Genomic DNA, 27,936 nt, shown 5'->3' with positions numbered 1-27,936 from the left:
AACTGCATGCAGTGAAGATGTCAGTAGCCTTACATACTTGACAAGTTATTGCTACTGCAACTCTGATATTGATCAGATTATTGGCAATAAAAGCCATGCACATTGTTTTTAAGGCTCATGCACTGATCCAGCGCCGTACTAACTTCATTATATGCTTTATATGGAAACCTCCACTGTAATGGCATTTCTCCTAAAGCATAAATTGCATTAACAATTTTCAAAGTAATGGAAAAGACTTCATGTGTAACATGTGGCATGCAACAAACATTACTGGCGCTTATTGCACACATACGTGTCACAAGCAGTGCAGCCAATTGCATGCTTTTTGGGTAGTGCCAAAGCATTGGTCAGTCACACGCATATGTGTGTGATGTGACGAGCCATGTGGATGTACTATCACCTTTTAAGTGTCCTAGGTAGTAAGTGTTGTGAAATGAGATTACATTCTATAAATAAAAAAAATATATATATTAATTTTACGTTCAGCTAATTTAATGTAATGGAAAAACATGGCTTTATAATTGAATAGAAATTTTGTTATCTGATTTTTATGCTTGCATTGTGTAGAATTAATTGGCTTTACTGAGGAAGTCCATTTACTGAGGAATCCATTAAAGGCCAACTGCAACAAAATTTTGGACCACATAAAAGTGTAGTTTAAGATAGTGGACATATAGTGGAGCGAGCCGCTGGGCAAAATTAAACATTTGAAATACGAGTAGAAGCGTCGCGAAAAGCTAATAAAAATAGCTGTTTTTGAGGCCGACACTGAAAAACGCCACGATGATCACTTGCTGGAAATGACGCATGACCTAACACGTCACTTTGGCAGGAACTCAGAGATAAGCCCAGACCACACATATGCTTGCCATTGATAGCACTTCAACATGTGCAATCTAGATTTGGCTACTATCCGTCGGTCAAGCTCGTGTAGGACAAAGCCGGTTTGCGCCGCGTAGCATGACCAGACGAGCGTGAGCGTGTACACCAGCAGTTGCGCGTAGCTGCGTCTGCTGCGTAGTGTAGATACTGTAGCCGTTGCGGCGTACTGTAACAAGCCCGCTCACTGTTGAAACACTCGTACAACTGCGGGCTCCAATTGGTCTCTGTGGGTGACGTAGCTACTGGCGTTTGGCAACGCGAGCCAGTCCGAGAGCTCGCAGTGCACTGAATAGTCTTAGAGCTGGCGAGTTGAGATGTACGTCGTGACGACAAACACCTGGGCCGGTATAACGTAAGACTATTTCAATCCGGTTTTTATTCCAAATCTGCCATAACCCCTCCATGATAATTCAAAATGGCTCCGGCCCAGCCTACACGGGCGGGGGCCCCCCGCGCCCACATAGCCGTTTTGACCTATCACAGAGTACTAATGGCGGATTTGGAACAAAAGCAGATTGCAATAGTTTTACGTTATACCAGCCCAGATGCACGCATCAGCTGCTTAGGGGCTGTTTAAAGGCTGCTAACAAGAAAAAGTATACAATTCCAGCCCTGTGGCTTTTCCAAGATTTGTTCAGTAGTATATATACTACTCATTCATAACTAATTTAGCCGAAGTGAAATTTTGTTGCAGTTGGGCCTTTGAGGGCCATACTTAAGTTGCTCAGGTAAGCCCTATGATTTGTAAACAAATGTTAGATTTTACATCACTGTTGATCAGTGACATCTCTATAAGAATTTTCAGCCACCTCTGCCCATTATACACTTGTAGGTAATTTCATTCAAGAAAGGATCTCATTTCCTTTCCGCATGATGCCATCAGCAACACTTTCTGTATAAAAATGCATATTTAAATATTTAGCTGTTTGTTTCACAGTGTAAAGAACAAACACACAAAGGCAGTAAACAATCCTTCAAAGTAATGACACACACAGATGGAGGACCACCTGCTGCTGAATTTCTATGCTTTCACATGTACATGTGAAGAAAGGGAACTTAATGAGCACCAGGGAGCTAATGAAGGGAGGGAAACAGCAAGCCAAATAAGGCATTGCCTATAGCAGTAACTACGTTAGAGGACTGCAGTTCGATAAAAGTAGTGTACCAGTGTTGTGTGATTTTTTTTTTTTTTTTTGCTTTTGAAAGTTTCTCTAATATAAAATTAAACTAGGAGCTCTAAGAAAAATGTCAAATGAAAATTTTCTGTAAAGTTGAAGTAATAAGTTCCTGGCATTTGAAGCTGTTATAAGCTTCTTTTAGTGGTTACCATTAACTTGCATTTACAGCCAGTCATGGGCTATCAATGGTATACAGGCTTATTTCACAGCCATGCATCACAGCAGGTTATGTGGTTTTTATGAGCATAGTCACTATAATTGTGCAATGCAATTAGAATTTTTGAGTACAGTAACATACCTTAATCATGACAGTTACTTCTATATCATATCCAACAAACTGGACACTTGCGCATCAGCTGTGCATTTAACCTTTTAGCGCCAGGTTTAGAAGTTTCTTTTACTTTTTTTTTTTTTTTCACACTTTTTCTTGCTCCATTTTTGTAACAGCAGAGGGGGGAAAGGTAACATTCCAGTAGCACATGCACAGTTCTCTATATAATCACTGTAGCTTCTTGCTTGTTTCGTATTCTCGGCCGAGTTGTTTGTTCCACATGTTTTTCCCGAGGGAATCGGTACCTCTACCTTGTTGTGACAGCCCTTTATGTGCCTCCAGTGAAGCAGAAACGTTAACACGTTCAAGACCACTCTGAGCTGAAAACATTAAGTGCTGGATGTTTTAAAACTTTTAAGATGCTAAGGAGCAATTTCTCAACAAGAATTCCTGTTGAAATTAAAATGGTGGAATTGCAAGGCATTTGAAGAAAATTCAAATCAGCACTCCCTCCTCTTTTCTTTAACTGTCATCTGGCTGCAGTATGCAGCAACGGGTCCCCGGAGAAATGGTCCTATGTTTAGAACTTTACATCAAGATTGTGCTTTGTCTTTTCTTCTTTTATTGAGCATGGCCAGTTTCCTATCCCTAGGGCTGAAAACAAAAACGAAGGTACACATTACGTGAACATTAGGAGAACAAAATTAATCTGGGATCCTCTGCTGCATGACCGTTGCGTAGCCCAGTGTACAACCTGGGATGCAAAGCCCCATCAATCAATCGGTTTTCCCTCCTAGCTGCAACAGTTGGACATGTTGTCAGCTGGCATTGTCAGCTCCAGTAGTGTATAGCCATGAATGCAGCAGAGCCCTGCTGCTGATGGCAAGGCACTGCCATAACAAAGCATGCAGCCAAACCTTTCAGCTCCCACAATACCTTTTGGCTCCCACAATAATCTGCTGAAGTGATCATTGCTACATGCTTTACTCATATTCATTCTGAATGTTCAAAATAGAGCTCTTTAAAAGGGAATTTGGCTTAAAACTTAAGGTCAGCAAGGTACCAATCTGAAATTTCTCATTGTGCAAAGTTGCTAGACTTGCTTTTTCTAACTCGAAAATTGTGTATTCCTTGTGTCTGCTGCTTTAATAAACATGGTCTTGAAATCTTGCCCCTTCCCTGCTCCCTGATTCTTAGGTCATAGCAGCGTGTGCAAAACCTGATTTGATGAACGGGGACTTGTTTCCAGCTGATGTAAAGTCAAGAGCTCAACATATTCTGGAGGGTTGTGGAGGAAAAAGCGTAGGTAAGCACTAGGCACTTGGAGCATGCTCTGAGGTTTGACCATGAGTTGAAAACTTTGCATTATGCACAGCAAAAAAAAAAAAAAAAATCAACATGACAGCTGCAAAATACAGACAAAACAAAAGTGCTTCGTGCTTCATCATGTGAGTGATAATGCTAAACCACAAGTGTTTGTTTTTATGAAGCTGCTATACATTTGTGCTGGTGCATTTTAATGTACCATACGGTTTAGATGCAATAAATGTTTTATAGTTCTGTACTGTTGTGTTCGTGTTCCTTGTCACGAGAGCACTTCAGAATTTTTATTTCATTGTTCACCTACTTATGTTATTTTTATTGCCCAGGTGCCTACAGTGATAGTGCAGGTGTCGAAATCATTCGGAAACATGTTGCCGAGTACATAAGTGAGCGTGATGGCGTGAATGCAAAATATGAAGATGTGCTTCTGTCAACTGGTGCCAGCGAGTCTGTTCGGGTTTGTAGATCTCATTATTTTGTTGCTATTTCTGTTTAAACTGATATTTTAGTTGTTAACGAGCCTGCATTGAGTTACTGCTTTCATGGAGCAAGCCTTTGTGACTGGGAATTTTGTCTTTCCAGTCTGTGCTGAACTTGCTTAATGTGCATAAGGATGGAAAACCGTCTGGAGTCATGATTCCAATCCCCCAGTATCCCCTCTACTCTGCAACCCTTGCAGAGTATGGTATACATCAGGTATGGTATCCTTGTTTTCTTTGTTCATGCAGCAAAAAATGAAATGCAGTATTGCTAGTACAAGGTGCATAGTACATCATGCACCTTGAAGATTTCTAAATACAAACTTTAAAAACATTTTTGCTTATTACTTGCCATTCAAATACACACACAGAGAAAGGCCCTGTAAGGAATTCACACTTTAACTCAATTGACCGTCTTACAATTGTTGGGCATCTTGTAAAATTTTGCATTCATGGACTGTTCCACAATTTAAGCTTGAAATAGAATTGTGAAAAAAAAATGGCAGGTAGATGAGCACCTTTGCCCTCACCGTGACAAATTGCGGAGTGAAAAGTTTCTTCGTTCATTATCATGGTATACTAAATGTGTCTGAGACTGTGTGCTTGCATTATTTAATTTTGTTCATTGATCACTGGAGCCCTTAGTTTTGAGCGTTGCGCTGAAGGCCTCAGAACGCTGGCATGATGAGCGTGGTGTTGCAGGCATCGCACCTTGACAGTGCACTAAGTGTGACCGAAGGTAAACTGTTGGCGTTTGTCAGCGTCCAAAGAAAGGATTACATAAATTTAGATTGGCGATTAGTGTCCATTCCGCTCGGACCAGTGTATAATCATGGCATGGTATGCACGTAGCTTTTAAGTATCGCTCATGTCTGCAGTGGAAGCCAGATTGCTGCCCTGGCTTCGGCGGAGCCGATTGAGCCAAGCGTGACCGTGCATCCACTTGGCTTCCTCGTTTTTTTGCAGCCAAGCACACTGTGCATCTCTGGAGGCCTTCTAAATATCAACGCATGGTTCATGCATGCACCGTCGATGCCAGGACAGCATGACAGCGCGATCATGCCTCTAGTGTCCATACAATCCCAATGAAAACTAGGCAACACCTTGTTTAGCTTGGTTGAACAGTATTTTAGGAACAACCTGTAAAACAATTTTATGTTTATTAATTTTACCAGGCAATGGCTCTGTGACAGATTGCACTTCTACAGTTTGAATTGCACATTCTTTTGCTGTCTGCAGATAAACTATTACTTGGATGAAGAGAATGACTGGGCATTGAGCATCCGAGAACTTGAAAGATCTCTCAGTGAAGCGAAAAAAGTTTGCAATCCCCGTGGCCTGGTTGTAATCAATCCTGGAAACCCTACGGGTGAGTTGCAGCAAAGCTGAGCACTGGGTCCAATGCAGACAGCAGTCTTGTTGCTGGCCTAGTTGGTTTATTTGTTATAGTTTTTCCGGTCCAGGTCGTTACGTCATAGCATTTGTCATCTTGTTACACCATAACATGTTATGTCCCAATTACACTATAAATTTACCTGAAGGTTTATGGATGGTTGGCCATCAGACTGGCATGCATGATTCTTGTGTTGTAACTTTAGAGAGAAACCCGCAAGGGAGAACCAATATGCTTCTGTTGGGTTGTGCTGTTTCCGATTGCTCGATAATTTGGAAAATTTTGCGGCCCCTTTTATGTGAGAAATATCCATCGGTGACTGTGCTTATTTGCATAACACTTTGAATTTCAATGTAACAAAATTTCAATATAACGAAGGAAATTGCTTTTTTTAACGACTTCGCTATATCGAGGTTTAACAGTAGTTTATCAATTTTGTGAGAACCCGGGCCTGCAAGTCAAGACTGTCTTGCTCTAGTGTACTGTACCTTTAGGTTAACAAAATCATTCTCATTGACCTCAGTTTCAGAAACCTTATTTTAACTATGGTAATGAGTCGGTGATCAAACAAAGAATAATTGTTCATTTACTATTATTAATTGCCCCTTTCACTCCTTGCAGCTTTGTGGAAAAGATTGCTTGGATTGTAGTGCTCCTCTAGTGATGCTGTGCAAAGTACTGCCTATTACCAGTGGCATGTTAACTTTCAGAACACTGTACTCTGAAGTGCACTTTCTCATACTAGCTATACCAGATCCTGGTTTTCTTGCAAAGGTTTTACGTGCTGCTGTCTTATTTCAAGCAGCAGATGGCACAACAGCATGTACGTGTTGGGATCACTAGCAACCATGTATACTCCATTTTATACATAGCAGGCAATGCTACGACCAAAAAATATTGCGCTACAATGAAAGATAGTTGTACGTGCCATGTCATTCGATGTGAAATTGCTGTATTTTTTCATGTATAACCCGCACCCCCAATTCCAACACCCTGAAAAAAATTTTTTTTGAAAAAATGCCCGTATAACTTACGAAAATAACTTCATACAACAAGCCTCATATCTTTGTAAAAGCAGCCTCCATTCGCGGCTGCACAAATTGCCGACATCGTATTTATGGCCAGCGGTTCTGTTGCCAACCTCTTTAGGGGTGCTGATAATCCTCGGCTTCTGCTGCACTGTGAAGGTGCCACGGCCAGTCTGCTTACAGCCGAAATGCAAAATGGCAACCCGAAAAGAGCAAATTGGTGACCAAGAAACAGGGAAGAAGGGAACTTCAACATGCGGGGCAAGTGTGGGTTCCCTGGGAGATATCAAAACTTTGCCTTTTGGGCATTGCAGCATGCGCATTCCTTTCCCTTTCAGTGCAGACATCCAGTAGCCAGGTTTCATTATAACCATAGCGTGGCATGGGAACATTAGAGTAAAGGTGTTATTTTACCAGGTTTATTTTACCAGGTTTTACGAGGTTTCATTAGAGAGTTTTAGATTAGGGGGACGCAAGCGTAGGGGCCCGCTAGCGCTTGGGGCCGCGCTACTGCGCACGCGCAGACCGGTCTGCGCGTGCGCAGTACCACGGCCCCAAGCGCTAGGGGGCCCCTACGCTTGCGTCCCCCTAATCTAAAACTCTCTATTATAACCAATAGCGTGGCATGGGATCATTAGAGTAAAGCTGTTTATTTTACCATGGAACACACGAAAGAGTTCAGGGTGGTGCGGCTGCTCATTGTTACATCTGAATATTGTTAAAACTGGTAATGTTATCAGCAAATTCAACTGTACTTATTTCCATCTATCGTATTTTCCGGTGTATAAGTCGTACCCCCCCTCAAAATGGCAGTTTGTGCAAAAAAAAAAAGTCAATAAGTCACACTAGTGTATAAGACGCACCTGTTAATTCGGTAAGTGATGTACAAAAATTAGTGACGTTTCACTTCGTGAGCCTGGGTCACGCACAAGCGTATGGGTGCCATTTCTATATAATTGCGATAGCCATGATATGGACATTCCAGGTGCATTTCTGCCGTCGTGGTCACCGCAATGTTCGTATGAAGTCCAAGGGCAATAACATCGTCCCCACGCACCGTATGCTATATGTGCGAGTGAAAGCATGCGGCGGTGAGCCGAATTGCGCATAAGGGAGGAAAGCGCGAAGGCAGCGTGGGAGGGAGGTGGGGTGGCTCGTACTCTGGTAGCAATTGCGTAGTTTGCGCAGCGGCGCGCATCGTATCTTGGAAGGCGATCTGCAGATGCGACGACTTCGGGGTCGGTCGACTCGCGGTCGGCCTGCTGTCGCTTGCATTGCTGCTCCATCCTTCTCGCACGACGCTCAGCAACTGGATCACAAGAACCCAGTGAGGTCATAGTGCGTACACAACTTGTAGCAACTGCCAGAGGAGGTCAACCTAGCACGCTTTGCGTGGCCATAGCATCCAGTACGATTTTGACGTCAGTTTTTCCGAGGGGGGGAGGCATATATGACGCACCGACAAAATTCATTAAAAAATGCGACTTATAAATGGAAAATACGGTAATTTAAATTTTTATGTTGGTCCACTTTTTTTTTCTCATCAAGGTTAAAAGGATTATCAGTTATAACAATAGAATTTTTTCGACACTTGAATATTGTTATAAGTTTGTTTGATTGTATGTTGTCCTAGACGGGGGGGGGGGTGTTTATTAAAAAAATGTGTTAAAAAATATGTGTACACAGAAATTTTTTCACAAAACAGAAAAGTTGCATGAAAGTGTCAACAGTGTTGCCATTTTAGCGATTTTGTCGCTAGATTTAGTAACTTCCGGTCTTTTTAACGACACATATAAAATTTTTTTGAAATTTAGCAACCAGCAACTTTTTTGGTAACATGACAGAACAATTGGTAAAATTTTCGCGACTTCGAAATTAGAAAAGTTGCTTCAAAAATAGCCTTCCAGAACACACTGGATTATTAAAAACCTATATGTAAGCAGATGAAATTGGTTGTTTGTCATAAACAATGTTCGTCATGGGGTTGGTGTTTGTCATGAAACAATGGTTGCCTTGGCATGGTTCACAGTGGCCTTAAAAGTGCATTTTTAAAATTTTATGTTTATAGAACCGATTTAAATGGGTAGTAACGCTGAGGGTACCGAACGTTCACGCAACCTGTTTGATTGGTAGACATTTACAAATTTTACTGAGATCTAGAATGCAGTTGGTGAATAATAACATATATAATCTGTACAAAGGCGTGTGTATACATAGGAGCGGCTGAGCTCATTCATGCAAGCCTGAACACACTGCTTCCTTATGGCATGGGTTTTGGACAGATAAGCACTGCGAAGAGCCTTCAGGTAAACCAAGGGGCAGTTCATTGACCTTCATAAAAGTAAGAATGCACGGCCTGTGCGTGGCTAGGCCGTGCATTCGCTTATCCCTGCAGTGCGCTGCGTGGTGTAGGAGCTGGGAGTCGTGGTCTCGGAGTCTGGTGTCAAACTGAGGGCCGTTCTCTAGCCTATGCCGCTGGTGCGTCTCGTAACGTGTAGCTGGCCTATGCTTCCGGGGCGTCACACGGAGGCTAAGCGGGCCCACGCCGTTATCCGTGCTGGCTTGATGAGGGTTGCTTCTTTCGTGATGAGGACAAGAGGTAGGGTAAACGAAACAGGGGGTTTATGTACATGGAAGAGGCAAACTTATTTACAGAACAAGGGAATCGTCATCATACTGGCCGGAGTACGGAGCGCAGTACATCGTAGCATGTCAGTGCTACTGAATCTCAACAGACTACATTGTTCTGGGCAAGCACTATCTACGTGACAGAGCAGATGGGGAGAGCACTAGCTACATCTCGGAGAGCACTTGGGAGAGCACTGGCTACATCTTTCTTGGGGAGCACTCCAGATGAGCCGCAAACGTCCACTTAAATTCCCTCCATCCTCCCTAGATCTCTAGGCCAGGGAAACCTTCCTCCAACCGGAGGGCGAGGGTAACATAGTCACTCCGGCACCTTTGTTCCCCGAACACACCTGGAAAGGTAACCTCGGGCGCACACGGCTCACTGTCACAGAGAACGGAGGGGACACTCGTAGACGGGAGGTGTCGCGCTTGACCCAATCTGGCACATCTTGGTTCCTGGGATAGCCCAGCCCTTAGCGGGTTCGTCTGTCGAACGGTCTTAGTGGCTAGCTGCGGCCGTGGGGAAGCATCGCACGCACTTTCCCAGGCATTCCTTGGTCCCAGCGTCGTGGTCGGCGGCGGGGTGACATCCATCAGCCCCGTAGCCGTCAAACGTGTCTCGCCTTGGTGTTGCCGCTGGTCTGTCTGATGCGATGTACTGTGAGCCTCACCATGCTGATTTGTCTCGGGAAATCGGAAGTGGTTCAATAGGTCGCTTCCCCCGCTGGCCGATCGTAACAGTAGGCTGGCAGCTGGGCGTGGCCTTCGAGGTCGCCTTGGCATCGGGGTGATCTCGGAGGGCACGGCGAAGTTCGCTTGCCTCCTCGGTTCGCACAGTGGAGTGCTGTGTTGTATGCCACGTGTTGCTCAACCATGACGAGCCAAGTGGAAAGCGGACGTGGAAGACCATCACAATGAAACAAAAGGCAACGGTGCTAAGTTGCGTGTTGCACACGCCGAACATTCTTTTGTTGTTTTATTCAAATTTCATCGCATGCATGGCAGTGTAGCTGTTCCCCGAGCCACAAAGCCGTCTTCTTATTTCCATGTTTACAATTGTGCACCCCATTGGCCATATGCAGTAGAACCCCGCTGATACGTTTTTCACGGGACCGTAAAAAAAAACAAAAAATGTAAGAGCCGGGAAACAGGAAAAATTGAGAAATGGGGAGTAGTCTTGAACTGCACACAATATTATTTTAATTCTTACTTGTGAAAAAAAAAAGTCGTAGTTTCGCCCGACAGCTGAAGTATCGATTGCGATAACAAATTAGTAGACAGCTATACAAAGTAAGAATAGTAGTTTTATTGTCTGTATAAACTTGTAAACATTCGCTTATTAACTACAGTAGAACCTCGTTCATACGTTTTTAAAAAATACGCGAGAAATAAACGTACGATCCGAATCCAGTAAAAATTGAAGCTGACAAGCCCATATTGAGGTGCAAGGGCAGAAAACCTTTATTTCTTGCAAAACATAATTACAGTTGAATCTCGTTAATTCGAACTCACGCTGTGGTCCCGTCAAAGTTATGTGTATTCCAATGGGTGAGAACGCTCGGTAATTCGAACGCGAAAGCATTTGCGATGGTTAATTCGAACATAACCGCGCACCGACAATGCTCTCAGCAGCACGCCAAATCACGCGGCGGCGCCTCCGACTAATGCTCCCACACTGCCATAAAGCAAAAGCTTCGGAGAGACCCCTCAACGCTGCGTGGAGAAATAAAAACGAAAGGAAAAATACCGCGGCGAAAATTTCCTCTCTCAAATGGTAAGGTCGCCATTCCAGTGTCACGCCGGAACACGCGTGTGCGTGCCGACGTCTCAGCCAACGCAGCGGCTGCGGCGTCGAGGGAAGCAACGCGGAGTCCGGCCAACGAAACTGCCCACGTCGGCCAACGCTCCGGCCTACGCCGGCCAACGCTCGCTTCAAGGGCAGAAAACGAAACTTAGGGGAGCGGGCTAAGCTGGCGCCGAGCCGGCGGGCGCACGGAGATAGTCGAAGGTGAGGGAGTTGAGAGGGAGGGCGAGGGGAGCCACCGAAGCAACGGGGTTGCCGAGGCCAAATGCGCCTCCCTGCTGCCCTCCTCCCTCACCTTCGATGGTCTCCGTGCGCGCGCATCGCCATGCCGGCGCAGCCCGCTCCCTGAAGTTTCGTTCGCTGCCGTTATCGTGATGCGAGAGAGAGAGAGCGATTGTGGTTGTAAAGAGGAAGAGGCGCTATCAGGATGCGAGCGTTGGCCGGCGCGGGCAGTTTCGCGGCCCTCGCTCGCTATGTGCTTGTGCGCCGCGATATTTCACGACTCAAGCCGTTCGTACGTAGCGCTATGGTGCACAAATACGTCAAACATAAGTCCTTTTAATTCGAACAAATTTTCGGGCCCCTTCGAGTTCGAATTATCGAGATTCGACTATTTTCTGCTGGTGTGTCACACCCTTGGACAGGAACAACTCCTTTTGCACACATTGCAGACCCTTGTCCGCATTTTCGTTGTCTTTCGTGCGAAAGAAGCTTTGTAAGGCTTCCAGGCCAGCAAGGGCTTTGGCGAAGGTAGCCGGTGGGCACAAGCCTTCGTTCTCGCCGCTGTTATCAGGTGCCTCGTCCGCCACCACCTCCACTACGATCTCGGCGAGTCGTAGTGCCGCGCAGTGTCCGCCTGTTTTCGCCGCTTAGTAGTTCATGTTGAAGCGAGGGGCATGGTATCGCAAAGGTCAATTCGCTCGCCGCTGCTGCCGCGCTTCGTCACTTCAGGCGAACGAGCAATGCAGAGAAGTCGCGCGGCCGCTGTCTGCCGCTTAGCGCTTCACAAGCACATGAGAGTGGTCTTTTTGCACACCTGAATGATAATTTTTCGCTGCAGAACGTATCATACGACTGCAGTTTTCCGCAATGCTGAACGTTGCTGCCGAATAATCATATTTTCTGGGAACGTATTAACCGGAACGTATTAACACGTTCCTCTATGGTGTTATGCTTATTTTTCGCGATTGCGAACGTAGCAGCCGGGAAATCGTATTAAGCGGGAATGTATCAGCGAGGTTCTACTGTATATTAACAAGCATGATGTCAGCGCCCACAGGCAAACATGAACACATCACACTCAACGAGCGCAGACAGGCGCTGTCAAACACTGGTGTGAGGAATTTAAGCGCTGCTGCAGAAGCGAGCGAAGTGACCTTCGTGCTGTTGTCTATCGCTTCAACTCAAACTGAGCGCCGAGAACACACAGCACGCACAAAGCTTCGAGCCATCGATGTACCTACACTGCGTAGACTCAGCCCCCAACGTAGATCGCTTAGGTACGGCCCGCGCGCCACCGTGCAGTACGCAGTTGGTGCCAGAGGAACAACGCTGCACGCTATCCCTCCCCCCTCAACGGATGAAGGCGCGCTTTCTCCCTGCTTTTTTCTTTCGCACGCGAGATTTAGACGCGGTCGTCGGCTCCTCTCGCACGCTTTCACTCGCACATACAGCATACGGCGCGCGGTGACGTCGTTATCGCCCTTGGACTTTATACGGAACATCTATGAGCCAAAACCAATTTTAGGGCCGCAACCCGTCATAGACACCATCTTTAGATAGCAAATACGGATCTCAAGGGCCATACTTGGCGGAAACCGAAAATACGTCATAAGTGTTGCCCCCGGCACTTTGGTCGGCCAATGCCATCATCAAGCAACCAAGCCAAGCGACATGAAAAGTCAAAGTGGCCGCTCGGGCCGGCACGGGGTGGCAGTTGGCAACGTATGATGCAGGAACGGTCCCACAGTTGCGACGTAGCAGCGGTGTTACCAATCCATTGGGTGCTATGGGAGCTGTGCCGGGACTGCCCGAAAACGACGTAACAGCCGGGAAAACGCAACACCCGGGAATGGCAAAAAAGGATATAATCCATACTGGCAAAAATGGATATAACGAAGTAATTTTGGCTCCCCTTCAACTTCATTATACAGTGGAACCTCGATGATACGATCACGACTAATACGAATTTCCGGATGATACGAGTTTTTCTGCGGTCCCGGCCGAGCCCCATTACTTTGCAACGTGCTAGAAAACGGTTGTTACGAATTGGTTTTCTACCTGCGTCGGTTGATACGAATAAATGCGGCCCCACCGACGGTCGCGAAAGAGAACAGCGCGCAGTCACGCGCTTTCTCTTTTGGTGCGGAGGCGCGGACGCGACGCCGGACAGCGCGGAGGCCGCGAATGGGCGCGAAGAGTTCGAAGCGGTGGCGCTTTTGTTGCTTTTGTGCTTTTCCTCCTTTTCCGCGTGCCATCGGGCGGAGTGACTGCCGTGCTTCTGGCCGCGTTTTTTTTTTTTTTTTGCGCCATTTTGCTTAGTCGCAGCGAGCTATGTCTGCCGAGATACGATCTCAGCTGATTCGCGCGGCCGTACGCCGAGGCGCGGGAGCCTCCGTTTGCGCATCTTGCGTTGGCTGCGTTATCGGTGCCGATGGCACAGGGCAATTGTGGGTTTCGCTGCTGGAGTCACACGGTGCAAGATAGCGCGGCACGTAATCCACGGTGCAAGGTTGCGCTGGTTCACTCGGGTGCTCCTCTGCTTCTCCCGCTAATCGCCATATTTTTCTTGCTGTAGGAGCGCTTCCATATTCCGAAGGCGTGCTTCGTCCAAAGTTTATTCGCCAACGAGCGACGATCCATCACTAACCTGGGAGTTCTCAGTAATCCGAATTCTGTGTGTCAAGTGAAGACATCGGCGTGGTTTACGAAGCAGACAACTGCGGTTGCCATCTTGCCCCTGCTACAGCAGCAACCAATGGAGAGACGCCTTTCATCACGGCAGCCAATCGGAGGCCCGCTTTTATCAGAGGGCCCGTGTGACTACCTATCGCAAACCCGCGCGTCTTTGGTGTTTGTGCGTTTGTTACAAGTTGGCGACGACGGACGAATTGAGAAGCGGAATGGCGAAACTTTGAGCTTTCGAACGATACCAAGATGGCGGCACTCGGTGGCGGGAAATACGAGATATGGCTCCATGAACTGCAGTGATTTTGCGCAATTTAAAGATGTTTTCTCGCCCTGCGCACTGACGAATTAAGCTTTTTCGGGCACTTTCAGTGCGTTTTCAGCCAAACCATTTTGATGCAGAGTAGATTAGGCGTTGCAGATACCCAAACGCGTGGTTTCCAAAAATCGATTTTTCTTGCGATTTTCGCGATCTGATCCCCGCGTCCCCCCTTAATAGCTAGTTTTAATTGTGTTTCGATGATACGAATTTCGGCTAATACGAATATTTTACGTGACCCCGTGAGATTCGTATCATTGAGATTCCACTGTAATAAGGTTCGAGTGTACATTTTATTTATTTACTCTCATACCCACAGCGCCTTTATTTAGGCATTACAGTGGGGGGGTTACATACAACAATGTAAACAGTTTATGGCATACAACAAACAGCACTATACTATACAATACAAAAAAGGCAAGAAAGGGCATCATACAGCTAAATAATAAAGCACTATGTAATGATAGCAAACTATACATTAACTATATACTGTAAAATAATGAACAAAATTTCAAAGAGCATTTGCAAAAAGTTCATTATTAAGTATACCAACCACGGCAGCAGGCAGTCGATTCCATTCTAAAATGGTTTTGGGGAAAAAAGTGCTCTTGAAAAGCTTAGTTCTACAACTGTATTCCCTAACCTTGAGCTCGTGATCTGTTCGTCTGGATATATAATGTGGCGGTAGAATATATTTATTGCGGTCTATTCCGATTTGGCCATAAAATATATTGTGAAAAAGTTTCAAGCGTAATGTCTGCCTTCTTTTTCTAAAGTGTCCCATTTTAATGTTTGTTTTGCAGTAGTAACGCTAAAGTTTCTCTCATAGTTGCCCATTACATACCGTGCTGCTATATTCTGAACTCTCTCAAGTTTATCTCGGTCGGTACGCGTAGGAGGGTCCCATACGGTGCATCCATACTCTAAAATTGGTCTAATATAGCTTTTGTACAGAAGATCACGAGCCTGCTGGGGAAAGAGTTTCGTATTACGCCGTAGAAATCCTAACACTTTGCATGCCTTTGCTGTAATGAAATCAACGTGCCTGTGCCAACATATGGACGGTGTGAGAAATACACCCAAGTACTTGTACTCGGAAACAGTCTGCAATGGGTAACCGGATAGATAATATACTGCTTCTGGCATACACTTTTTAGTAAAGCGCATGTGGACAGTTTTCTGTGTGTTTATTTGCATGTGTGACTCTCTGCACCAGTTTTGTATTTTAACTAAATCATTTTGCAAAATAACAGTATCGGCAATGCTTGTAATTTCTCTATATATTATCAGATCATCAGCAAACAATCTTACCGAAGAAACAATAGTGTTGGGAAGATCATTTATAAATATTAAGAAAAGTAATGGGCCCAATACCGAGCCCTGGGGGACGCCAGACGTTACGCGGGCCGCACTAGATTTCGCGCCATTTACCAATACATGCTGAAACCGCAAAGAAAGGTATTCCTGAATCCATGCAATTACTTGTTCATTGATATTAAACCAACGTAGTTTACATACAAGTAATGTGTGATCCACCAGGTCGAAAGCTTTTCTAAAATCTACAAACACCGAATCAACACAAGAACGAGCATCCAGTGCACCACAAACTTCATGAACGAATTCTGTTAATTGAGTTGTACAGGAAAGCCCTTGCCTGAAACCATGCTGTTTTGGATTTAGGAGGTTATGATTGGTAATGTGTGCCATTATGTGACTGCACAAGACGTGCTCTAATACCTTGCAGACAATACTTGTTAGAGATATCGGTCTGTAATTGTTGACTAGCTCGCGAGGCCCCGATTTATACACTGGCACAACGCACGCCATCTTCCATTCGTGTGGTAGGACCCCGGTGCTCAATGACTTCGAGTACAGTACCTTTAGAAAGGGTGGGATGAACGACGCACACAATTTGAGAAAAGCGCCCGTCAATCCATCCGGCCCCCCGGCTTTGCTGGAATCTAAACGTTCAAGAAGAGACCGTATTCCACCTTCATCAATAACTATATCATCCATGTTTTCAATAACCTCATTTGCAGACGGATGCGGAATTGCGCTCGAGGCACTGTGCACGAAAATGGAAGCGAAAAACTTATTGAAGCAGTTGGCTTTTTCTAAGCTATTTTCTATTTCCACTCCGTCATGCTGAAGTGATGGAATACATACTTTGTCTTTTCTATTACATTTAACAAGGTTCCAGAACAGCTTTTTCGTTGTTTGAAGCCGAGAAGGCAAAGCATCAAAGAATTCTTTTTTTGCCTGGCGGATTTTTGTTTGCATGATTTTGGTTATAGTCGCAAGTTGATCGCAAGTTCTGGAAATGGAGTTTCTTTTATATTTCCTGTATATCCTATTCCTTTTACTAGTAAGGCGTCGTAGCTCACCATTAAACCATGGCTTAGATTTAGTACGCTGTTTCGTCTGCACCCACGACGGCACATATTTTTCTTGTATCTCAAGCATTCTTGTTTTAAAAAGGACCCATAACTCATGAACGCCGATTGTTTCAGAAAGTATTTCGAATTCCGGAAGGAATTCCTGTAATGCAAGTCCTATTTCATTCACGTTGGCTTGGCTGTAATTATACATCCTTCTGGCTGTCGAGCTTTGCGTCTTTTCATACGTCAGATTCATTTCACAAACCACAGCTTTATGGTCGCTAATACCTGGCACCACCAAAACTGTCCTAACACAATTTGGCTGATTAGTTAAAATTAGGTCTAAGACGTTATTTTGTCTCGTACCTTCTGTTACAACCTGGGTTAAGGAAAAACTGCTTAGTATCGTCAACAATTCCTTTGCCACTGTAGACGTAGCCCTAATATTTGAAGTTTGCTTATTCCAAGAAAGCTCTGGAATGTTAAAGTCCCCGCCAATGACAAGGTAATCTGTATTGACCGTTTCTATTGTCTTTGAAAAATCAGACAAGACAGTAAGAGAACTTGAAGGAGCCCTATAAAATGAACATACTGATAATGTTTTCCCGTTTGGTAATCGAATTTTACACCATATATCCTCGCAATTTCCGCTGCCGATATCGAGGGCGGAACAAGATAGCAAAGTGTCAACAAGTATAAAGACTCCACCGCCATGACGGTTTCTATCGTTCCTAAAGCATGTGTAGCCGTTTGGAAAGACTTCATTGCTTGTTATTTCATCATCTAGCCATGACTCCGTTCCAAGCACTACACTTGGTTTGGTCATGCGTAGTAGGTTGTCGAAATCATCTACTTTGTTCTTGATACTACGGCAGTTGACAACCAGCAAAGTTACATCTGCTACAGAGCTGCGCATGCGTCATGTCGTTTGCACAACCTGGCCACTACCTTCGTCATATACATATGCTTGCCCGTTTAAAAACAGCTTATCATATTTTAGGTTCACGCGAGCACCATCAAGAGCATTCCTTTTGCCGAATTCCCAAAGAAACTTTCTTTTTCTGCGCACTGCCTCTGAAAAATCTTCTGATATACTAATATTGGATCCTTTTAGTTTCCTTGCGTTGGCTAGAATTGCCTGTTTATCTTTAAACATCGAAAACATTGCAATGAGCGGCCGAGGTTTATTGGCCTGGGACCGGCCAAGTCTGTGTGCCCTTTCAATCTGCACTGGCGTTAGTCCTAAACGTGACACAATTTCTTGTACTTTTTTCTCGGAGACAGCGGGCAGTTCACGACTTTCACTGTCAGGGACACCATAAAATATCAGGTTACATCGCCTGCTGCGGTTTACCAAGTCGTCTATTTTACGGGATAAGTCCTTCACCGTGCTGTGAGTATCTTCAGTTTTCTTCCTACATTCAGTAACGGCTCCTCTTAGGTTTGCGAGCTGTGTTATTGCACTTTCCACAGAATCTATTCGCGACTTCAGCTCTTCTATAGCTATTTGACCTTGGTTCTGCGATGTTTCGATAGCCTGTAATTTGGCCTTTATTTCTTTTTGGCCATCCAAAATTAGATTCAGTGTTTCAGCAGTAGTTGGGCCAGGATTTAGCTCTACGTCACCGCACAGGAATAAAAGCAAAAAATAGAATGCATATCTTCGCAGTAAAAAGAAACGACGTTTGGCATGACAACGCACAGCACGGTACTCTGAATGCAAACTTGAACTACGGGGCGTAACCGGCACCATGAATACGTGAAAGGTGAAAGTCTCATTCGAATGATCACCAACCTGCGTTAGCAGAAGAAAATGCGTGAGTGGCACAATCATGCTGGTGCCGGCCTCACGCCCCGTTGATGCACTGATCCAGTCCGCCTTTTGTACATCGTAGACACGGCCTTCATCCACCCAAGGTTCGTTGACCAATAGTTGGCTCTGTCCAAACATGTTAGCCGGGCACACATCGAAGTCGCTGCCACCGTAGCTTGCGTGCTCTACCCTGGATGCCGTAGCCATTGATGTGCGACACTCTGCGTCTGCGCTGCCATTGCGATGAGGAGGCTGTGCGTCGGTGCAGTAGATAACCTGCGTTAGCAGAAGAAAATGCGTGAGTGGCACAATCATGCTGGTGCCGGCCTCACGCCCCGTTGATGCACTGATCCAGTCCGCCTTTTGTACATCGTAGACACGGCCTTCATCCACCCAAGGTTCGTTGACCAATAGTTGGCTCTGTCCAAACATGTTAGCCGGGCACACATCGAAGTCGCTGCCACCGTAGCTTGCGTGCTCTACCCTGGATGCCGTAGCCATTGATGTGCGACACTCTGCGTCTGCGCTGCCATTGCGATGAGGAGGCTGTGCGTCGGTGCAGTAGATAACCTGCGTTAGCAGAAGAAAATGCGTGAGTGGCACAATCATGCTGGTGCCGGCCTCACGCCCCGTTGATGCACTGATCCAGTCCGCCTTTTGTACATCGTAGACACGGCCTTCATCCACCCAAGGTTCGTTGACCAATAGTTGGCTCTGTCCAAACATGTTAGCCGGGCACACATCGAAGTCGCTGCCACCGTAGCTTGCGTGCTCTACCCTGGATGCCGTAGCCATTGATGTGCGACACTCTGCGTCTGCGCTGCCATTGCGATGAGGAGGCTGTGCGTCGGTGCAGTAGATAACCTGCGTTAGCAGAAGAAAATGCGTGAGTGGCACAATCATGCTGGTGCCGGCCTCACGCCCCGTTGATGCACTGATCCAGTCCGCCTTTTGTACATCGTAGACACGGCCTTCATCCACCCAAGGTTCGTTGACCAATAGTTGGCTCTGTCCAAACATGTTAGCCGGGCACACATCGAAGTCGCTGCCACCGTAGCTTGCGTGCTCTACCCTGGATGCCGTAGCCATTGATGTGCGACACTCTGCGTCTGCGCTGCCATTGCGATGAGGAGGCTGTGCGTCGGTGCAGTAGATAACCTGCGTTAGCAGAAGAAAATGCGTGAGTGGCACAATCATGCTGGTGCCGGCCTCACGCCCCGTGAGGCCGGCACCAGCAAAAACATGTGAGGCCGTGCCGGCCTCACATGTTTTTAATACAAGAGTATATACAGCCAGCATTTTTCCGGGGGTGCCAGGAGTAATATAAGTGCCTGCCGGCATATAAATGCCCACTGGGTTTCCAGCAGTGGGTGCTGCCTTTTACAGTGCCTGGTGACAAACTGAAAAGGAAGGAAATGACAATGGGCTAATCATAAAGTCTCTCAGTAAACATAAATAGTGAACACTTCGTATTTACGGCAGAAATAGCGCATCGACGCTGCACTGGCGCGTTGCTGCGACCGGCGCTACAAACATTGGTTATGCTTCTATTCCAGGCAAAATGACGTCTGTTAGAGTAAAGTGACACGTACAGTTCATTTTATTAAAAAACGTGTCCACGGTCAAATGTTAAGCACCAACCAACGGTGCACAATGAACCGGCTCGGCCATGCTCGCAACGCAGCTAGCGGCGCCACAAATATGACTATTTTTTCTTCCTTTGTGTGAAATTATTGCGAGGAGAGGGTAAAGCGGCAACAATGGTAACAAAACATTGGTGCTTGGGAGCGTTCTGAAGCGCCGCCAGCTACACAGATTCGAAGTGAATCTCAAAAGGCCTGGCGACAGTATCTGTGGCGAGCAAACAGCGGCAGTGAGGCTGCCGGCAACGCCAGAGCGTAGCCACGACCACTCCTCTGTCGCTGAATGGCCATGTCGCTGTGCCGCAGGAAGATCTCGCAGGGAAATCTTTGTGTGATAGGCAGCTCTCACCATTTGCCAGCAAGACCGCCGTCGGCCAGCAGTCCGCGAACTGTAAACGGCGTGTGGTGAGTTGCGGTGTTGCTAACAGGGATGCGCCTTCAATTTCAGCACTGTAGACACTATGTGGCTCCAACAAAATCGTCACTCTGCTTTCGAAGCAGTTGTCATTATTTGCGTCTGGAATATGCAGAAATGGAACAAGTGATCTCTTACTTGAATCCGACGGCGTTTATAGCTTCTTTTCACTCGTAAATTGTATTTCGCTGAAACCCTGAACTGCCGTTGTCAGATAACGTTTTCTCAACCTAGAAAATCCTCGCCATTTTCGAGTTGTTTTGCATCAAGGAACTCTTACAGTGAGTCGATTCTTTTGAAACCGTACCGCAACATGATCGGCAGTATACGCTTGCAGCTGCTGGTGCATGGCTCTCATGCAGTTTTCTGCGCAAGACACTTTAGGGCGTTCTTCACTAGTAAATTTGTCCTCAATCACCGTAGCCTCTTCACTGTTTTCAATATTCACACTGAGAGAAACGAACAAGAAAAACAGGCCAACCTCGCAGAGGTTGCAGTTTCGTAACGTAAAAGCAACATGCTCCTTGCGGCCCCATGTTCGTTTGGGAGACTAAATGTGGCGGCTGTTTTTCACGTGCGCTCCCTAGGCAGTGCTGGTTTCCCATATACATAATAGCCTTTAAAGGTATTTTGTCTCAATGCTTTAGGCTTTGCCTCTTGTTTTTGGCGTTTCGAGAAAAAAAATTACGAACAAGTATCACTTGTACAAATAGGAAAAGGATTCAACACCTGCAATATTATTTCTGGTGTTATTGTCTGGGCAGTCATAAGCAGTACCGTACAGTATGCTTGCAGATATCCTATGACAGCTTATCCACATGTCATGTCCTAGCGTTCTGGAGAGTTGCATGCATTGCAAGATGATCAAGCGAAGTCTTAAGTCTCGACATTGGCCACCATCCTGTTTGCGATTGTTGCTAAGTTGTTCAATAAATGTGGAATATCAAAGGCACAATACACAGCATGGGGGGCAAGTTGTCCGTAGACAGCGATAAAGTGTCAGAGAGTGATGATGATGGCAGTTGTGGGGATGCGCGACTCTCACGCGTCCCCTGATGTTGTTTTCGCCGTGTAGCTTTACGGCGGCGGAGTTACGGCGCATTGCGAGAGATGGCGCGAGTGTCGCGATGCTAACGCCACCGAACGGCGGGGTGATTTGGGAGAAAAAGGTCGAAGGCGCTCTCTCTTGGGCTTGGGATCGGCGCGCCAACACGCACGAACGCGTCGCGCGTGCGCTGGCCCGCTTCGCGCGACCGTCGCGCGAGGCTAAGAGCGGGACACCTTTATGGACGAACACGGATCGTTCGAGCACGCCACCGTTCGCGTGACTGTACACGTGAACGACTAGGCGATGGTGTCATTGCATGGGGCGAACGTATTCGCTCGCTATCGGGTCGCGGTGAGCCGGACTTACTTGATTTGTCGCGCGCCCATATGAATGTTCTATTGGTTGTAATTTGGCTAGTGTGCATTAGTGTATGAAAGGTGCAATAAATGCCCTTGTGATTGTTTGCACTACTGTGTTGTCGCTCCTTTGTCCCAAGAGCACATGTGAGACCCCACACAGTTAAGTGTAAATAAATTCTCATTCTGTGAAGGTCTGGTCTGTTCTTTTTCGGATTGTAAAAGTCAGTCATGCTACATTGTTCTTATTAAAAAGTTGGTTGCACTTTAGATCTTGTTGAGAAATGGATTCTACTTTGAACTTGTAAAAACTGGGTCCACATTAGATTTGGGGGCATCATAGAATATGGTAAAAACTTGCGAATGAAGCAGTGGTGTGTTTAGGTGTTTTTTTTTTATCCCTCCTCGCTGGATAAACTGGTCAATTTTCTTGGTGGCGTAAGGGTCAAAGTAATGTAAGGTGACCATATAGAAAAACTACTATTTGTTGTCTTTTTTTTTTTGTCCACAACTGAAGCACATGTAACTTATTACCATCTGAAGTCTTCAGACTTGACGGCTGCAAATGCTTATTGGTTCATTTAACTAGCTTCGCCTGTGAAAAAATGTTTCATTTTTCTCTTGCTGATTTCTTCGATTTCTAAATATATAGTTTCTGAATGTGCTAAATATCAGTTAGAAAATAAAAACAGTACATTGATTCTCTGCAATTTGTTCTCTTCCAGGGTCAGTCTTGACAGAGCAGAATATCAAACAAGTTGTTGAGTTCGCTTATAAGCACAAGCTTTTCCTTATGGCTGATGAGGTAATAAGTTTTACTTAATTTGTATTTGTTATTGTTGTTATATGTTGCAACTCCTCTTGCATTCTGTTGATACTTTCAGGTGTATCAGCACAACATATATGCTGAAGGGGCTGCATTCCACAGTTTTCGCAAGATAATGCACAACATGGGTCCCCCTTACTCTGACATGGAACTTGCTTCATTTATGTCTGCTTCAAAAGGCTACATGGGAGAGTGAGTTACACTTGAAAGCATTGAAGTAGAGCACAGCAACTTTTGATGGTGTGGGGGCCGTAGTGGTACAGTTGTTGCAATGCTTACTTCCTAGAGATGCACTTTTCCTAGTGAACCAGTGAAATTGACTTTCGGTATTTGTACACAAGATGGTAAATTCCTCGCTGGCGTAACCTATTTCTCCTCGCCCGTAATCCTCCTTACTTTTCCTGTACCCTCCACCGCCGAGGCGCGGGGTATCTGAGGCCGACGTCGAGGCGCGGCGTAGGCGGGGACACGCGCAGCTCTCATTGGCGTCCCAAAACCACGGTGGTGGAATAGGAGAGGTGGCCAAACGGCACTGCTCCGCCAATGGGCCGCGAATGACGCGACGGCACTCCAGTTGCCGCCGCTTTGCGTAAGGTGGCAGCAGGGGTAGCCTGGGCTCATTTCACTGCTCCGCCGTACTTGAAAGTATGTATAGCCGGCGGGCGTCGCAAGCATTCAAGCTGGATTTTTACGTCTCTGACTTTTGAGAAAGAGTTTGGCGTCATAGTGCCATACACCAGAGAGGTTTTCAATAACACTCGATAGTTACTGTCGCTTAAAACGGACTCTTCGCACGGATTTACGCCTGCAGCGTAACTTCAGACGCGTCGTTTAATCCTTGTTTATTTGATTGTTTTATTTTTTTATTTCACTGGATACAGATTGGTTCTGAGAACTATACGGTGACTAACGCGTCATTGCCAAAGCTGCTATTCTGGACATTCCGCCCTTTTCCTTGAGGCGTGACGTAGATGCGACGCTTAAAAAATGCCGCTGATGGCCCCGATTTGCTTTCGTAACGTGACGCAAATTTGTCGTTTCGCCTAAAAAACTGTAATGTAGGCATTGAACTTACCTATTGAGCCCGACTCGTTTGGCTGAGAAGCGGCCGGATATCAATAGCGTTGCGTGCGCCACAGGTATCCGCTTGCGCGACGCAAGCGCCGGCACTGCCATCTCTTGTTCACTTCGCTGCTTACTCGCACCGCGAGAGGAAACTTCGAGGCGCTGCCTTGCATACATTTCTTTTTATAAATTAAAAAGTTGCTGTTGTCATAACCTTTGATGACGCGAAAAGTCATTAATATTGATTACGATACAAACGCAGTAGTGAAAAGTGCAAAAAATTGCAGAAAGTTTGTTACTTTTAACCAATATTATTTCAAATAAACGTGTTTTTAATAAAATGTCGCAGTTGGCGAAGCATCAATTGTGATAGCAAATTAGTAGAGAGCTATTCGCAGTAGGGATAGTAGTTTTATCGGCTGCATAAACTTGGACACATTCGCTTACTAACTGAATTAACAAGCGTGGTGTCAGCGCGCACAAGCAAACATGAATAGATCACACTGAAGGACCACAGACGGCTGTCAAAACGCTGGCAGCAAGCGCAGCGGGCGAAGGTTCGTGTGGTCTATCGCTTCAACGGAAACTGAGTGGCGAATGCACAGCGCATACAAAGGCCAGAGCCATGTGGAGATAAGAGACGGTGCGGGCGATCGCCACAGTCGGGCAAAGTACAAGCGCGGTTGTTGGCAAAGTGGAAGCTGCGCCCCCCCCCCCCCCCCCCCCTGCCTCGCGCGCTGCCTTCCCGCTTTCTTGCTTTCGCATGGGAGATTGAGTGGCCAGTTCCTCTCCGTGATAGCGCGTGTCCCCCCCGCGCTTTCGCTCGTGCATACGGCGCGTGGCGATGATTTTATTGCCCTTGGACTTATACGGAACCTCACGGCGACGGCGACGGCAGAAATCCGGTTGAAGTGTCCATATAATTGCCATCGCAATAAAAATGATGGTTCAAAACACAAACGCCAACACCACCCAAGAGCGATGCAAATGCTACGAGCACGCGTTGTGAGCAAAATATTTCCATGGCCCCAAATGACAGGGAAAATGTAGCAATACGCATGCCTCTCAACTGCTATTGCATATGGCCGCTCATTACCATAATTCGCGCGGCTCGTCGCACCACAAATTATGGCGGAAAATCTCTGCAATGGCGGCCCAGCGCAACGTCATGCAACGTCAAATTGACGTTTACGAAAGGGCCCTTCCTGTGACTCTCTTCATGGGATATTCCTTCAGCCAATCAACAAGCTCACATGCCGGCTATCTCGGAACGCCACCACATATTCGCGAAATTGCAGATGCATTGCACGGGTTTCTGCACGCTACCGTCCACTTTCTTTTTAAATCGCTAAAGTCGCAATATAGGTGCCAAGGACCACAAAAAAGTATTAGCCGTTAAAATTTGCAGCTCCACGTCACATTTCGTCATTCTGATGGAAACGCAAAATTGCATTTTGCAAAGCTTTCGTTTCCCGGCACAAATTTCAAAACACATGACCTTTCGACAGCCAATGAGTCAACATGGCTGATAATGGCGGCTGTGCAGCTGCCATGCGTGTCGAGAATAGAGGGCCTCAAATGAACCATGTTTGAAATGAATATCTTTTGGATATGTTCATGATCAAGTACATCTGTTTCTTCTTCCTCTTTACAATAATAATCCTTTATTAGAATGTACGACTATGCGGAAACAGTATTTACTGTTTTCCCAAAACAATATATATATATATATATATATATATATATTGTGAGACAAGGTTTAGGCAGTCAGACTCTCATTTATTCTTTCCGAGCGAGAGCCCCACCACCAGGCCCCAAAACGGTGATGAGAATGTACAGATGAGAATATGAAGCGTATGAATAATGCTCACACTAATTTCCCCGCGCGCGCAAGTGGCCAGCCAGGCCGCGACTTAGCCAGGAGGGAGGCGCCGAACGAATCGTTTGAGACATGGAAATGTGAACGATTTTCGAACCACGATAACGATGGCCGGAAGAAACCTTGACGTGAGTAACGCGATAGTTCATGGGGATGTTTGTTCGTTAATAGTGTAGGGGCCAAGAAAGTGCGATTCAAACTTCTCACACAAACCGGGTGTACGAATGGGCGTCCAAAGGAGCACTTCATCTACAGGACGAAAGGAGACATCTCGACGAGAGGTGTCATAACGTTGCTTGCGGTCTAGTTGACTGATTTCTGTGTTGAAGCGAGCACGGTCATGACATTCGTCAAGTCGCGAGACAAACTGTTCTGGTATACTGGCTGAGGTGTTAGTTGGGGCAGTTAAGAAAGCGGCGTTGATGGTGAATGTCAGTGAATGGCCGTAAACAAGGTAGAAAGGTGAGAACCCTGTAGTTCGTTGGATAGCAGTGTTGTGAGCAAACGTCACAAACGGTAAAAGTTTGTCCTAGTTGTCGTGGCTTGGCCCGATATACAGTATAGACCACTTATAGCGTAACCGCTTATAGTGCAGGACCGGATATAGTGCAGTCTTTTCAGACTCTCGTTAATTTTCCCATAGCACTCCATGTATACACGTATCGCTTATAGTGCAGTTGCGTGAAACGAAATACTGGTTACAGTGCGGCTGCCTGGGAGTACGGAAGTCAGCGGAGACGGCGAACGCTCCCCTCAAACGGGCGCCCCAACGAGTGCTCAAGAAAAGTTTGACGAAGTGGAGGAGAAGGGCAGGTTGTGCGAACGAACAGCCAGTGAGGCTGAAACCAGAATCTTGAGTGTGAGTCGTGAAATATCACGGCGCGCATAGCAAGCGAGCGCCATGAAACTGCCAATGCCGGCCAACGCTCGCTTCACGATAATGGCAGTAAACGAAACTTCAGGGAGCGGGCGGCGCCGGGACTTCACGGCGAAGGGACACGCGGAGACCGTGGAATGTGAGGGAGGAGGGCGGCAGGGAAGCGGATTTTGCCTCGGCAACTCTCGGCTCCAGCCGGCCCGGCACCAGCTCCCCGAAGTTTCGTTTTCAGCCGTTATCGGGAAGCGGGCGTTTGCCGGCATGGGCAGTTTCGTTGGCCGGCCTGGGACAGCACCGCTGCTTCCCTCTGCGCCGTAGCCGCAGCGTGCAAGGTCAACACGTGACTAGAAAGTAGAGGAAGCATAAAGGAGAAAGAAGGGTTCACTGCCATTTTCTACATGTGGCTACGGTAGCGTGGCTGAGACGTCGGCACGTACACGCATATTCCGGCGCAACGCAGAATCGGCGACCTAGCCTTTTGAGAGAGGGTGAAATTTCCACCGCGTTTTTTTTTTCCCTTTTTTTTTTTGTTTCGTACGTGCGCGTCACTGAGGGGTCTCTCCTAAGCTTTTACTCTATGGCGGTGCCGGAGGAATGCCGGTTGGAGGCGCCGCCGCATGATTTGGTTCGAATTAACGGGATTCAAATTAACGGGATTCGACTGTTAATTGAATGCAAACGTTGTAGCAGCATTCCTTGACTGTCGCATACGCGTGGCGGCTCGGTCCACATGTTTTGCATATGTGCGGGCCTTGAAAATCGTTGCTTTGGTCATAGTGTAGTACCGCTTATAGTGTGGATATTCGTTCTGCAGGGGCGTCTGCGTAAGCAGGCGTTTGGTGTGTTGCAACATCACGGACCCGAGCACACGGGGGTTGGACTCTCCCACGCGTAGCTGTGCATGGCTTAGCCATGTCTGGGGAAAGGGGGATCCTGGAGGCTCAGCTAATGCTGGGTGTTTGGACCTTTAAGGCCCCCCGGCGGAGGCAACACACTTCTTCAGCCTCTGCTTCACATAGACGGCACCTCCAGACTGACCCACCTGGAGCCTTTTCCTGTCCCCCTCTTCAATCTTTCTCTCTCACTTTTCCATCTTTCCTGTCTTCTAATCACTTCTTCTCACTTCCAAATTTCTGGGCGGCAAGTGTTAACCTGGTGTACTTATCCAACCTTGGGTTTTTATATTAGGTTATAGTGGCTATGCATGGCTGGCGTCTGCAAGTATTCCATCATTGTAGCGTCCCCTTGTTGGGCTCGGTGGTGGGTGGCTACCACCGCCGTCGAATTCACCATTTTTTATATGGCAAATGCTTTTCCCCCGTTACCTGATCGCTCCCTGAAGAGGCACCCATGAAAGTTTCAACTTTTTTATGAAACCGAAAGAAATCTCTCCCTTGTACGTGATACATAGTCAACATGAAACT

General features: G+C 46.4%; 1 protein-coding gene across 2 annotated transcripts in view; it reads left to right on the top strand.

The window, feature by feature from the left end:
- The window catches only part of LOC119432436 (alanine aminotransferase 2), a 59,269-nt gene that overhangs the window by 1,751 nt on the left and 29,582 nt on the right, over positions 1 to 27,936 (top strand). For both annotated transcript variants that reach the window (XM_049670939.1, XM_037699605.2), the window contains exons 3-8: positions 3,529 to 3,637; positions 3,981 to 4,111; positions 4,237 to 4,350; positions 5,373 to 5,502; positions 22,591 to 22,670; positions 22,750 to 22,883. In XM_049670939.1, the coding sequence (XP_049526896.1) occupies positions 3,529 to 3,637; positions 3,981 to 4,111; positions 4,237 to 4,350; positions 5,373 to 5,502; positions 22,591 to 22,670; positions 22,750 to 22,883 (698 nt within the window). The remainder of the gene's footprint in view (positions 1 to 3,528; positions 3,638 to 3,980; positions 4,112 to 4,236; positions 4,351 to 5,372; positions 5,503 to 22,590; positions 22,671 to 22,749; positions 22,884 to 27,936) is intronic.

This window comes from Dermacentor silvarum, chromosome 1, assembly GCF_013339745.2.
Source record: "Dermacentor silvarum isolate Dsil-2018 chromosome 1, BIME_Dsil_1.4, whole genome shotgun sequence".
Lineage (NCBI taxonomy): Eukaryota > Metazoa > Arthropoda > Arachnida > Ixodida > Ixodidae > Dermacentor > Dermacentor silvarum.
Note: the sequence above shows the minus strand (reverse complement) of the source record. Positions and strands in the feature narration are given on the sequence as shown.